At 44.7% G+C, this 10729-nt stretch overlaps 1 protein-coding gene across 2 annotated transcripts; it reads left to right on the forward strand.

The window, feature by feature from the left end:
- SLA-DRA (MHC class II DR-alpha) lies at positions 2985–8598 on the forward strand. 2 transcript variants are annotated; one of them, NM_001113706.1, is given in 5 exon segments: positions 3003–3155; positions 5813–6058; positions 6502–6783; positions 7084–7249; positions 8196–8598. In NM_001113706.1, coding segments are annotated over 4 exon segments (759 nt in total). In that variant the 5' UTR covers positions 3003–3079; the 3' UTR covers positions 7239–7249; positions 8196–8598.

A 10729-nucleotide genomic window follows, 5' to 3' on the forward strand; every position in this document is an offset into this window, starting at 1 on the left:
GTTGTGAGATTCAGGAAGCACAGACAGGCTGAGGTGTCCCAGGCAGTGGACACAAGGGTTCCTAGACTGCAATCTTGGAAGCATCCTTGTGTTCCCTTGGAGCTCTAGAGGAGCCATGGTGATGTCAGCAGTGGCTCCAACATGTCTGGACTCTTTGTGGTTTTTTTGTTTGTTTGCTTGCTTGCTTTTTAGGGTCACATCTATGGCACATGGAAGTTCCCAGCCACAGCAACAAGGAATCAAGCCGCATCTGCAACCTACACCACAGCTCACAGCAACGCCGGATCCTTAATCCACTGAGCGAGGCCAGGGATCGAACCCACATCCTCATGGATACTACCCAGGTTCATAACCCACTGAGCAACAACAGGAATTCCCAGGTCCCAACATCTTAAGGTCTGCACTGACTTGTGCTCCTCCAGACCTCCTAACAGTTTTAAGGTAATAAATAATTGTAATAAAGAATTCCGTTTAGAGCATCCTCAGGGATTTCTATTTCTGGAACGAATTCTGACTAGTACAGAGGTTCCTCACCTTTTAACGTCACGGAGACAAACTCATTCAAGTACCCTCAGAAATTCCCTCAAACACACAGGAAGTTAGAGGTCAGGAGAAACAAGGAACCATGATGAGTTTCCAAATTGAAACTCCTCTCCCACCCAAGAGAAACGGAATTGAAAGTCTAAAGAACTCCCCAGTTGAGTCATCTCCTGAGGAGAACCAATCAGTGTCTTAGGACTAAATGACATCATGAGTTGCTGACCAACACCTTGGGCTGAAGGTTCTATTTCCAACATGTAAGATGCAGAGATAGGCACAGTCTCTGGGTTTGCTATACATTTGCTGAGCATCTTCAGAGAAGAAGGATGATGGCAGCCAGCAAAGGGCAGGCATGGAAAAATCATACTTGGTTTTTCCTCTGAAAGAGGAGATGACAAGTCTAAATTATGGGATCAGAGTCTCAGCAGAGATGGATATTGTAGAACTCATCTGGCCCGTTCCCCTGCCTCCAAGAAACAGAGTCCTCAACAATTTTAGGGCGGAACTGTGCGTGCATCTTCCCTGTGATGGTGAAGTCAGTATCAGAGGATGCAAAACCCTTAGAAACAATCAGAAAATCAGCAGCGTAGAGAGTGTTTGTTCTTATGATTTATGAGGGGAGTGGTAGGCCAGGATGAGACCTCAGCGGGGTAGAAAGCAGTGTGGAAAACCCACCCTAAGTGTGTATATATCATGCCCCGTCGTAAAAAGTGAACTCACCACCTCGTGAGCTGCCTCACGGCCAGGTCTCTCCTCCCAGGAGGTATTTGGATTCCAGCCCTGTCTATGGGTGGTTTAACATTTTACTTTCCATCTTGCTGTATTTCCAAAAATGTGAGGCTCCGCATGTCCTAACTTTGAATAAACAACAAAATGAATTATTTGGATCAGAATTTTCATCATGAGGAAGGAATGGTACAGCAGATTATTATCTCTAGTCTTCCAGGTAAAAAAAAAGCTCTGGAGTTCCTGCCGTGGCTCAGTGGAAATGAATCTGATTAGCATCCATGAGGATGCAGGTTCAATCCCTGGCCTTGCTCAGTGGGTTGAGGATCCTGCATTGCTGTGGTGTAGGCCAGCAGCTACAGCTCTAGTTCGACCCCTAGACTGGGAACCTCCATATGCCACTGGTGTGGTCCTAAAAAAAAAAAAAAAAAAAAAAAAAAAAAAGCTCTGACTAATTTACTCCATATCTTCATCTAGCTGAGCCCTCAAATAAGGTGTGTCCCCAACAGGCTTCATGGGCCTTGAGTCATAGGTCTCCGATCCAGGCAATAGGAGTTAGGAACGGATCCCCCTTTACTGTCTGCTGTTTCCAGTAACCACTACTATGCTCCAAGTCGTAGTTTTCCAGCCCTCTCCAGCCTCGGGAGTGTTGGGGGCTCACTTTCCCCCCGACATGTTCTGTGCAGTACCACGCCAGGGGTCCCCAACTCTGGGGCAGCACTGGCCACTTTGGATCGAGGACACTGGAGGAGAAGCCTGAAGCTATAAGAGGTTTTTGTTGTTGTTGTTTTCTTTTTACAGGCTGCACCCGTGACATATGGAGGTTCCCAGGCTAGGGGTTGAATCTGAGCTGCCACCAGCGGCCAATGCCACAGCCACAGCAACACTGGATCCAAGCCACATCTGTGACCTATAGTGTAGCTTACAGTGACTGCGGATCCTTAACCCTCTGAGCAAGACCAGGGATTGAACCCGCATCCTCACGGAGACTATGTCTTAACCTGCTGAGGTACAACAAGAACTCCAATAGGAGGTGTGTTCAGAGAAGCTCTCTCGCTCAGTGCTGCCAAGATTCAGACCTTCCTCGGCCTGATAGTGTACCTTCCCTTTAGGTGACATTATCCCTTAAATAAATTCCCCAATTGTCACAGCACAGAGGAATAATCTGCCATTAACTCTCATTATAGGGTATTTCCATTGATTTTTTTTTAAGATTTTTATTTTTTCTATTATAGTTGATGTACTCCATTGAGTTAACATGCTTCGGGTAGCTCCTCTTCTAGAAATTGGATTGGGATGGAAGAGCCTATAAGTCATTTCCCTTTATGCTCAAAATTTGATTTTTTTGGTCCTTTTTGTTTGGTTGTGAGAGTTTGATGAAGAAGTTCCTTTTCACAGTGAGGTCCTATTGCATAGCAAAGGGAAATATATCCAGGCTCTTAGGATAAGACCATGATGGAAGATAATATAAGAGAAAGAAAAAAAAATATGTATATATAACCGGGTCACTTTGCTGTACAGTAGAATTAAAGCCAACATTGTAAATCAACTACACTTTAATAGAAAATTATAAAAAAGAAGTTCCTTTTCATCTAATGAACAAAGCATCTCCTTTCCTGGACCCTTTGCAAGAGTCTTTCCTTTAGCAACAGATGTATCATCTCAAAGGATTTTTCTGATTGGCTGCAGCTCAACTGATTTTAAATTTTAATCAGTCAGACCCTGGGACACCCTGCATTCTCTTTGCTTGTATTGCTGTCCATCCTGACCCACCATAGCTCTACAGACCCTCATCGAGGCATCTAAGGAGAAAATGACCATACTTGGGGTCCCAGTCCTGGGATTTGTCATCACCATCTTGAACCTTCAGAAATCATGGGCTATCGTAGGTAAGTTCTGAGAGAATCTAAGCGAGGGGTAGTAAGTTCTGAGAGCATCAGAGATGTGATGCTCTGGTGAACATTTGCAAGACAGTCCTTGGAGTGAAAGAGAAGTGTGATGGGTACTTATGTGGGTCTAAACCTAAAATGATAATAACTTGTAGTTGTAGGAGTTCTCGCCTCCCCACAAACTGAAGGAGGCCAAGTTCAGATTAGAGGAGGAGAACTGAGTTGTATATTGATAATACCACTGACTTTGATTTCAGCCAGAAGGGAAATAGTTTCTGGCAGGATGAACAACGTATCTCCCTGCACTTGAATTTTTCACTCTGGGAAAGTATTAAAATTTAAAACCTCACTTATCTTTGTGAGGATTAAATCAGAAAAAAATATGAGAATTTCCCGGCACCTGTTCTTAGCTCTTTTTGCCATGGTAGCTATTTTTTGGCCTGTGGATCCTGTCAGCATATTGGGAGCACAGATATTGTATCGAAGAGGGCTAGAAAAGAAAGTCACCGCGAAGCAGCCATCTACTCGAGGAAGGAGGAAGGGCAGGTGTGCTGCTATGAATTGCATTTCATTTTCTGCTTCTTGGGACAGTGGTAGCTCCAATCACAATGGATCTTACAATGATCTTGGGTCACTGTTCCTTAGTAATGTTCCTGGGAGAGTAGAAAAATGAGTAAAGTGGAGAGTCTGATATTATTGTCTGCCATCTCCAGAGCAAATATTGTGCCGTTGTGACCCCCAAAGAAGGTGGCAGGTCAATCGAAAATAATTAAAGTAATAACTCAGCTCCAAGACCCACAATGACAGTGGTAGGTTTCTGTTGCCCATATAAGAGCCATAGATGAGGAAGCTTACCAGGAAAGACAGCTTCCCTTAGAATGGAAAGAGGCAGTTAGTGTGTGTGTGTGTGTGTGTGTGTGTGTGTGTGTGTGTGTTTATAGATGCAAATGCTAAGAAAAAATCCCTCCATTTATCAATACACAGTTGAATTTTAAAAACCGCCTCTCATATACGTGCACCACAGAGGCAGGATACTCTTCAACTGTAGTTTTCTTATTTCGAGTTGATTATTCTCCTGGATTTTTCTATCAACAGTAATAGAAGGACATTTTCCCATAACAACAGATTCCATCAGAGAACATTAAGATCCAAGGGAACATTGGCAAGGTCCATCCAAATGTAATCCTTCCCTCAGAGGTGTACACGGTGTGGGGGTGGATCCAGGAAGGTGGGCCTTCTGTGTCACAAGGTCTCAAAAGTCTCAAACTTAATTACGTGGGTGCCACAAGCTCCAGTCACATAGTCCATGGGTCTTGTCTTTAAACACAAATCTTTCTGACCCTAAAGTACTTGTTATAATCCTGATGTTATACCAAGAAATTACTTTAGTCTCATTGAATCTTTCTTTAAATTTTATTTTTATTAGAGTATAGTTGATTTATAGTGTTCTGTGAATTTCTGCTGTACAGCAGCGTGACCTAGTCATACATACATATATATATTTATATATATTCTTTTTCTTATATTATCTCCCATCATGTTCTATCCTAAGAGACTGGATATAGTTCCCTGTGCTGTACAGTAGGACCTCATTGCTTATCCATTCCAAATGGAGTAGCTTGCATCTACTAACCCCGGACTCTCCATCCATCCCACTTCCTCTGCCCTCCCCTCTGGCAACCACACGTCTGTTCTCTAAGTCCACGAGTCTGTTTCTGTTTCATAGAGAAAGACAAATGCCATATGATATCACTTATATGTGGAATCTAAAATGTGGCACAAATGAACCTAGTCTCATTTAATTTTAAAAATAAAGCCAACCTGGAAGCAGAACCACAGAAGAATATAGTGGGAAACACACACACACAAGATCACTAGGTAAATAAGTAGCTGAATGAGAGTTCAAGATTTAATCTGACTCCAGAGGTCAGAACCCAGCACATGGAGAACAGACTTGTGGTTGCCAAGAGGGAGGGGGAGGGAAGGGGAGGGAGTGGGAATTTGGGTTAATAGATGCAAACGATTGCCTTTGGAATGGATAAGCAATGGGATCCTGCTGTGTAGCACTGGGAACTGTGTCTGGTCACTTGTGATGGAACATGATCATGTGAGAAAAAGAATGTAAACATGTATGTGTGACTGCATCACCTTGCTGTACAGTAGAAAATTGACAGAACTCTGTAAATCAGCTACAACTGTAAAAGTAAAAATCATTATATGAAAAAAAAAAGTGTTTCTCTCTTCTTAGAGTTACAAAGCATGCCCGTGCTTCTGGCTTGAGGATATTTAATTCCTAGATCAAGAGAATAAGAGAATATTTCTCTTAGAGGAGCTGCTGCTGGATTTCTAACAAGGGAATCATTTCACGGACAGTCACATGGAGTCCAAGTCTTCACGAGACTCTGGGTTTTCAGCCTCATTTCCTTCATCCATCCTCCCTACACTGTCCCTTTGCCTCTGCACTCCCAGCTCTGTTTACCATGAACATCCCTTCCTCAGGCTTCATCTTCCCCCTCATCTGTAGGCTCCATCACTCTTCCATTCCACCTGGCCCTCCCCTTCGCCACCTCCTGCCTCCACGTTTGTGTCTCGCATCCTGGGTTCTTCTTCATCGCCTTCTCTATTTTCCACCCTCATTCCTGCTCTTGTCTTTTCAGAGAATCACGTGATCATCCAGGCTGAGTTCTATCTGAGCCCTGACAAATCTGGCGAGTTTATGTTTGACTTTGACGGTGATGAGATTTTCCACGTGGATATGGAAAAGAGGGAGACGGTCTGGCGACTTGAAGAATTTGGACATTTTGCCAGCTTTGAGGCTCAGGGTGCACTGGCCAACATAGCTGTGGACAAAGCCAACCTGGAAATCATGATCAAGCGCTCCAACAACACCCCGAACACCAATGGTACCTGTCTCTACTGCACTCCTGGACATGGGATTTAGAGCTTTAAGTAGATGTTCAGTTCTTTGCATTATGTTATTGTGACTTACTTTTCCTTCCAGGGGCCTAATCTTGCCATAAACAAACCCTAAATTCTCATGCCACCATCCCAAGAACCTCATGAGTTTGCTCCTTTCTTGCTGTGCTCACATCTTGTCTCTGCCATCCACTGTCTCTCATAAAGTCGTTGGCCTGCATCCATGCCAGGGGGTCCAGAAATGAAGTCCTGGGCTATCTTATCCCTTAAGCTTGGTTTCTGTCCAAGGGGGCGGATTTCAGAGCTAGGTATTATCTGGGACCATGGCATAGACTCCAGGGCACAGTGTCAACTGCGTTTTCAGCCTTGCTGGGAGGGTGCGAGCAAATGCTAAACAGGGAAGGCTAATTTCCGTCACCTGTTCTCCCAGTACCTCCAGAAGTGACTGTGCTCTCAGACAAGCCTGTTGAACTGGGAGAGCCCAACATCCTCATCTGTTTCATCGACAAGTTCTCCCCGCCAGTGGTCAATGTCACCTGGCTTCGAAATGGCTCCCCTGTCACCAGAGGAGTGTCAGAGACAGTCTTCCTGCCCCGGGAGGACCACCTTTTCCGCAAGTTCCACTATCTCCCCTTCATGCCCTCAACCGAGGATGTCTATGACTGCCAGGTGGAGCACTGGGGTTTGGACAAGCCTCTTCTCAAGCACTGGGGTAAGAACCATCCCTCAGTCTCCTTTGTTTCATGGTTTTCTCCTGTAATGCCTGCCTGTGCCTGGTGCTTTGGGATCCTGAGTTCCCTGTTTCATAGCAGCTTCTCCAGTTCTCATCCCTGGTCTTGTCCCACTGATCAGCTTTCCACACTTCCAGTTGTAATTCCCGTAATACATCGTTCTGTTCTCTCTTATCTAATTGCTTAGTAACAATTCTTTTGACTAAGTATTCTCTATTTGGCCCTCAGTGCTCTTCCCTACCGTATTTATTACGTCGGTGCTCTGCTTTCTTTTTCCCCAGAGTTTGAAGCTCAAACCCCCCTCCCAGAGACTACAGAGAACACCGTGTGTGCTCTGGGCCTGATTGTGGCTCTGGTGGGCATCATCGTCGGAACCGTCCTCATCATCAAGGGTGTGCGCAAAGGCAACGCCACTGAACGCCGAGGGCCTCTGTGAGGTGCTTGCAGGTGGGTTTGGTGTAGTCAGAGGGAGACATACATGCAATGAGCCAAGGAAAGGAAGCAGAGTGGAGGAAAGGGCATCTGGTGCCTTTAAGGGAAAATGGCTCTTGATTTTTCTTGGCTGAACAGAATCAGACATTGGTGTCATCTGATATCCCAAAGCCTCACAGTCCTACCTCTTTCCCTACATGGGTGCCTAAGACCACACCTTCTGTCTTGGAAATTATCTCCTGTACTTAAACGAATTGTTTCACATTAGAATACCGTGTCTTAAAATCTGGGACGGTCAGCTTCCAGATTTTTTTTTTTTTTTTTTTTGGTCTTTTTGCCTTTTCCAGGGCTGCTCCCGCAGCATGTGGAAGTTCCCAGGCTAGGGGTCGAATCGGAGCTGCAACCGCCGGCCTACACCAGAGCCACAGCAACGTGGGATCCAAGCTGCGTCTGCGACCCACACCACAGCTCACGGCAACTCCAGATCCTTAACCCACTGAGCAAGGGCAGGGACCGAACCCGCAACCTCATGGTTCCTAGTCAGATTCATTACCCACTGCACCACGACAGGAACTCCAGCTTCCAGATTAAGACGCTTTCTGGTTTATATTTCCTGAGACAGGACCTCAGTTCTGAAACATTTGCAGAGCTTCACTCATTGGGGTTTAGGGTAGACTCAGGGTTTGAAGTGGGAATCCCTTGGAGACCCACGTCTGTGTTTGTGCCTCCATTCTGATAAGCAGTGTCAGAAGCTCCCGGAGGAAGCAAAGCAGGGTCTGCTCATTCAGGCTCACCTGGGGGGGTAGGTAAGAGTGGTTCGTGTTGGAAAGGTTGCCTTTACTAGAGGTCAGATGGATATTGAGAGACGTTTCCTAAGTCAAAGGATTAAGAGTGAAGAGGAAGGAATCTGAAGGTAAGAGCTCAAAATAACTCCATAGTAACTTTATGTTTCCTGCTACAGGGAATGGACTTTGTTAAAGATCAATGAAGATATTTCCTCTTGAACAGCTTTACAAACCCAGCGATACTCCAGCTGTTCACCTCCGTGAAGACAACTCTCCTTCAGCACTTTCCAGCCCTGAAGCCACTCTAAGTGTTGATGCCTTCTTTAATCTTCAAATTCTAACATCTGGTTATTCCCTGTTTGTTACCCCTTCTTGTGCTGGCTTTCCCTCCATTTCCACAGCCTTTTTATTATCACCATGTAATGCCTTTGGAAGAGATCCCATAGGATCCTTTCTCTGCTATGAAACCTTTCGAATGTTCTATGGAGGCATCTACTGTATACTTATTACTTGGAGTTTCTTCCAACTGTGATTGTGATTTTTCTGAATACAATAAACTTTGAGTGGGCCTTAGGTGGAGTTTTTGGTGTCTGAGCCAGTTCTTCACAGGGACTGAGGAATATATGTGATGCTTCCATCCTGAAATGTCTGGATGTCGAATGTGTCTTATAAGCTCTGTAAGTACTCAGAATTATCCAAGTTCACTGGGGCTCAGTCTCATTTTGAGGAGCTGCAAGCGACCCAGCCGCTGTGGTCCAGCCCTCATATGGAAAATACTAGAGTAGGGTTTATATGTTGAGAGATGATTTCGCATCAGGATCGTAATCTGGTTTGGGTTCTTAAGCCTCCAAGTCACTGAGATATTTCAATCTTCAGTAGAGTGAATCTCAAACCCTAAGGTAGAACTCTGATAATGGGTGAGACAGATGGTGGGGAGCAGATGGTGGTGGAGTGGTGAGCAGAATAGAGGAGCCTCTGTATATGACAGGATTTGCACATCAATACCATGCATCTTAGACCTAAGGAGGCATGAAATTGGACACTGAGGATTCACATTACCCGTTTTTTTAACATAGACTGAAGCTAATTTTTATTACATTGAGGTATAATGGAAATTAAAATAAAAATGCAAAGTAAGTAGATAACATGCTTAGTAATTATAATATTGCACATATTATAAATTCCTTTATTTTTCTTCAAAATTTTTACAGCTTATTGATAAAAATCTTAGAAGTAAAACAAAAACAAACACAGATCAAGGCAGCATGACCTTGAAAGGCAGCAGAATACGCCACTTCAAAGCATGCCTCTTCGGTGGAAAGATTATTTTGAACTAATACGGTGGTTTTAGATAATATAGATTACTTGTTGGAAGAGCAAGGAAGAGTCTGTGCCATAGCAAATACCTCCTCCTGTACCTGATCCACACCTCTGGAGAGGTTTCAATGGAGGAGAATTGAGAAGAAATAGTCTACAGATATGGAGGCTCCTTATGCACTGCTCTTAGGACAAGCATCCAGGCTCCTTTGTTGTGGATAGATTATCCATATAATACAGATAGGTGGTCACTAAAGAATATGTCACAATTTTTTTTTTAAGGGACTTGGTCACAGAGACAAAGCTAACACCCTTCCTTCCTCCTCTCTGCACTCACAGTGTGTACTTCTGTTGGGTGTTCCAAGCCCAAACCACAGGAGGGCTTCGTTCACAGTATCAGAGCTGCTACTCATGAGCCTCCGGGGAACCACAGACCCACCACACTGGATGACAGGAGAGGTCCGGGTGCAGGGAAGCAGGCAAGTGTCACTTAGTGAGCACCAGGACCCTCCCCTACCCACATCCCAAGTGACACCAACCAAGGGACTCATTTCCTGTGCTGGGTGATGTCGGGATGGAGAACCAATCAGCATCGGAGATGGACCACATCATCAGGTGCTGGTCAGAGACTCAGTATGAAGCTTCTCTTCTGAGACTTAGAATTTTTTTCATAGAGAGGATGGGTTTTTTCTTTGTTTTCTGTGCTTTCTCTCTCTCTCTCTCTCTCTCTCTCTCTCTCTCTCTCTCTCTCTCTCTCTCTCTCTCTCTCTCTCTCTCTCTCTCTCTTCCTTTGTCTTTTTAGGTCTATACCCATGGCATATGGAAGTTCCCAGAATAGGGGTCAAATTGGAGCGGTAGCTCCCAGCCTATGCCACAGCGACAGCAATGCCAGATCCAAACCACTTCTGTGTGTATGTATGTACGTTATTTTTTATTTTCGTCTTTTTTTTTTTTTTTTGTCTTTTTAGGGCCGCACCCGTGGCATATGGAGGTTCCCAGGCTAGGGGTTGAATCAGAGCTGTAGCCACCGGCTTACATCACAGTCACAGCAATGCTGGATCCTTAACCCACTGAGCAAGGCCAGGGATCAAACCCACAACCTCATGGTTCCTAGTCAGATTCGTTTCTTCTGCGTCATAACAGGAACTCCTCAAACCACTTCTGCAAGGTACACCACAGCTTATGGCAATGTCGGATCCTTAACCCACTGAGTGAGGCTAGGGATCAAAGCTGTGTCCTCATGGATACTAGTTAGGTTCATTACCGCTGAGCCACAATGGGAACTCTTGAGAGGATTGCTTTAATTTAGAACCTGAAAGGTGTAATACAGGTGTATCTGAAGTATTTTAACTGGTGTGACCTGATATGACAGAATTATATCTGTTGTTCAGAG

This window comes from Sus scrofa, chromosome 7, assembly GCF_000003025.6.
Source record: "Sus scrofa isolate TJ Tabasco breed Duroc chromosome 7, Sscrofa11.1, whole genome shotgun sequence".
NCBI lineage: Eukaryota > Metazoa > Chordata > Mammalia > Artiodactyla > Suidae > Sus > Sus scrofa.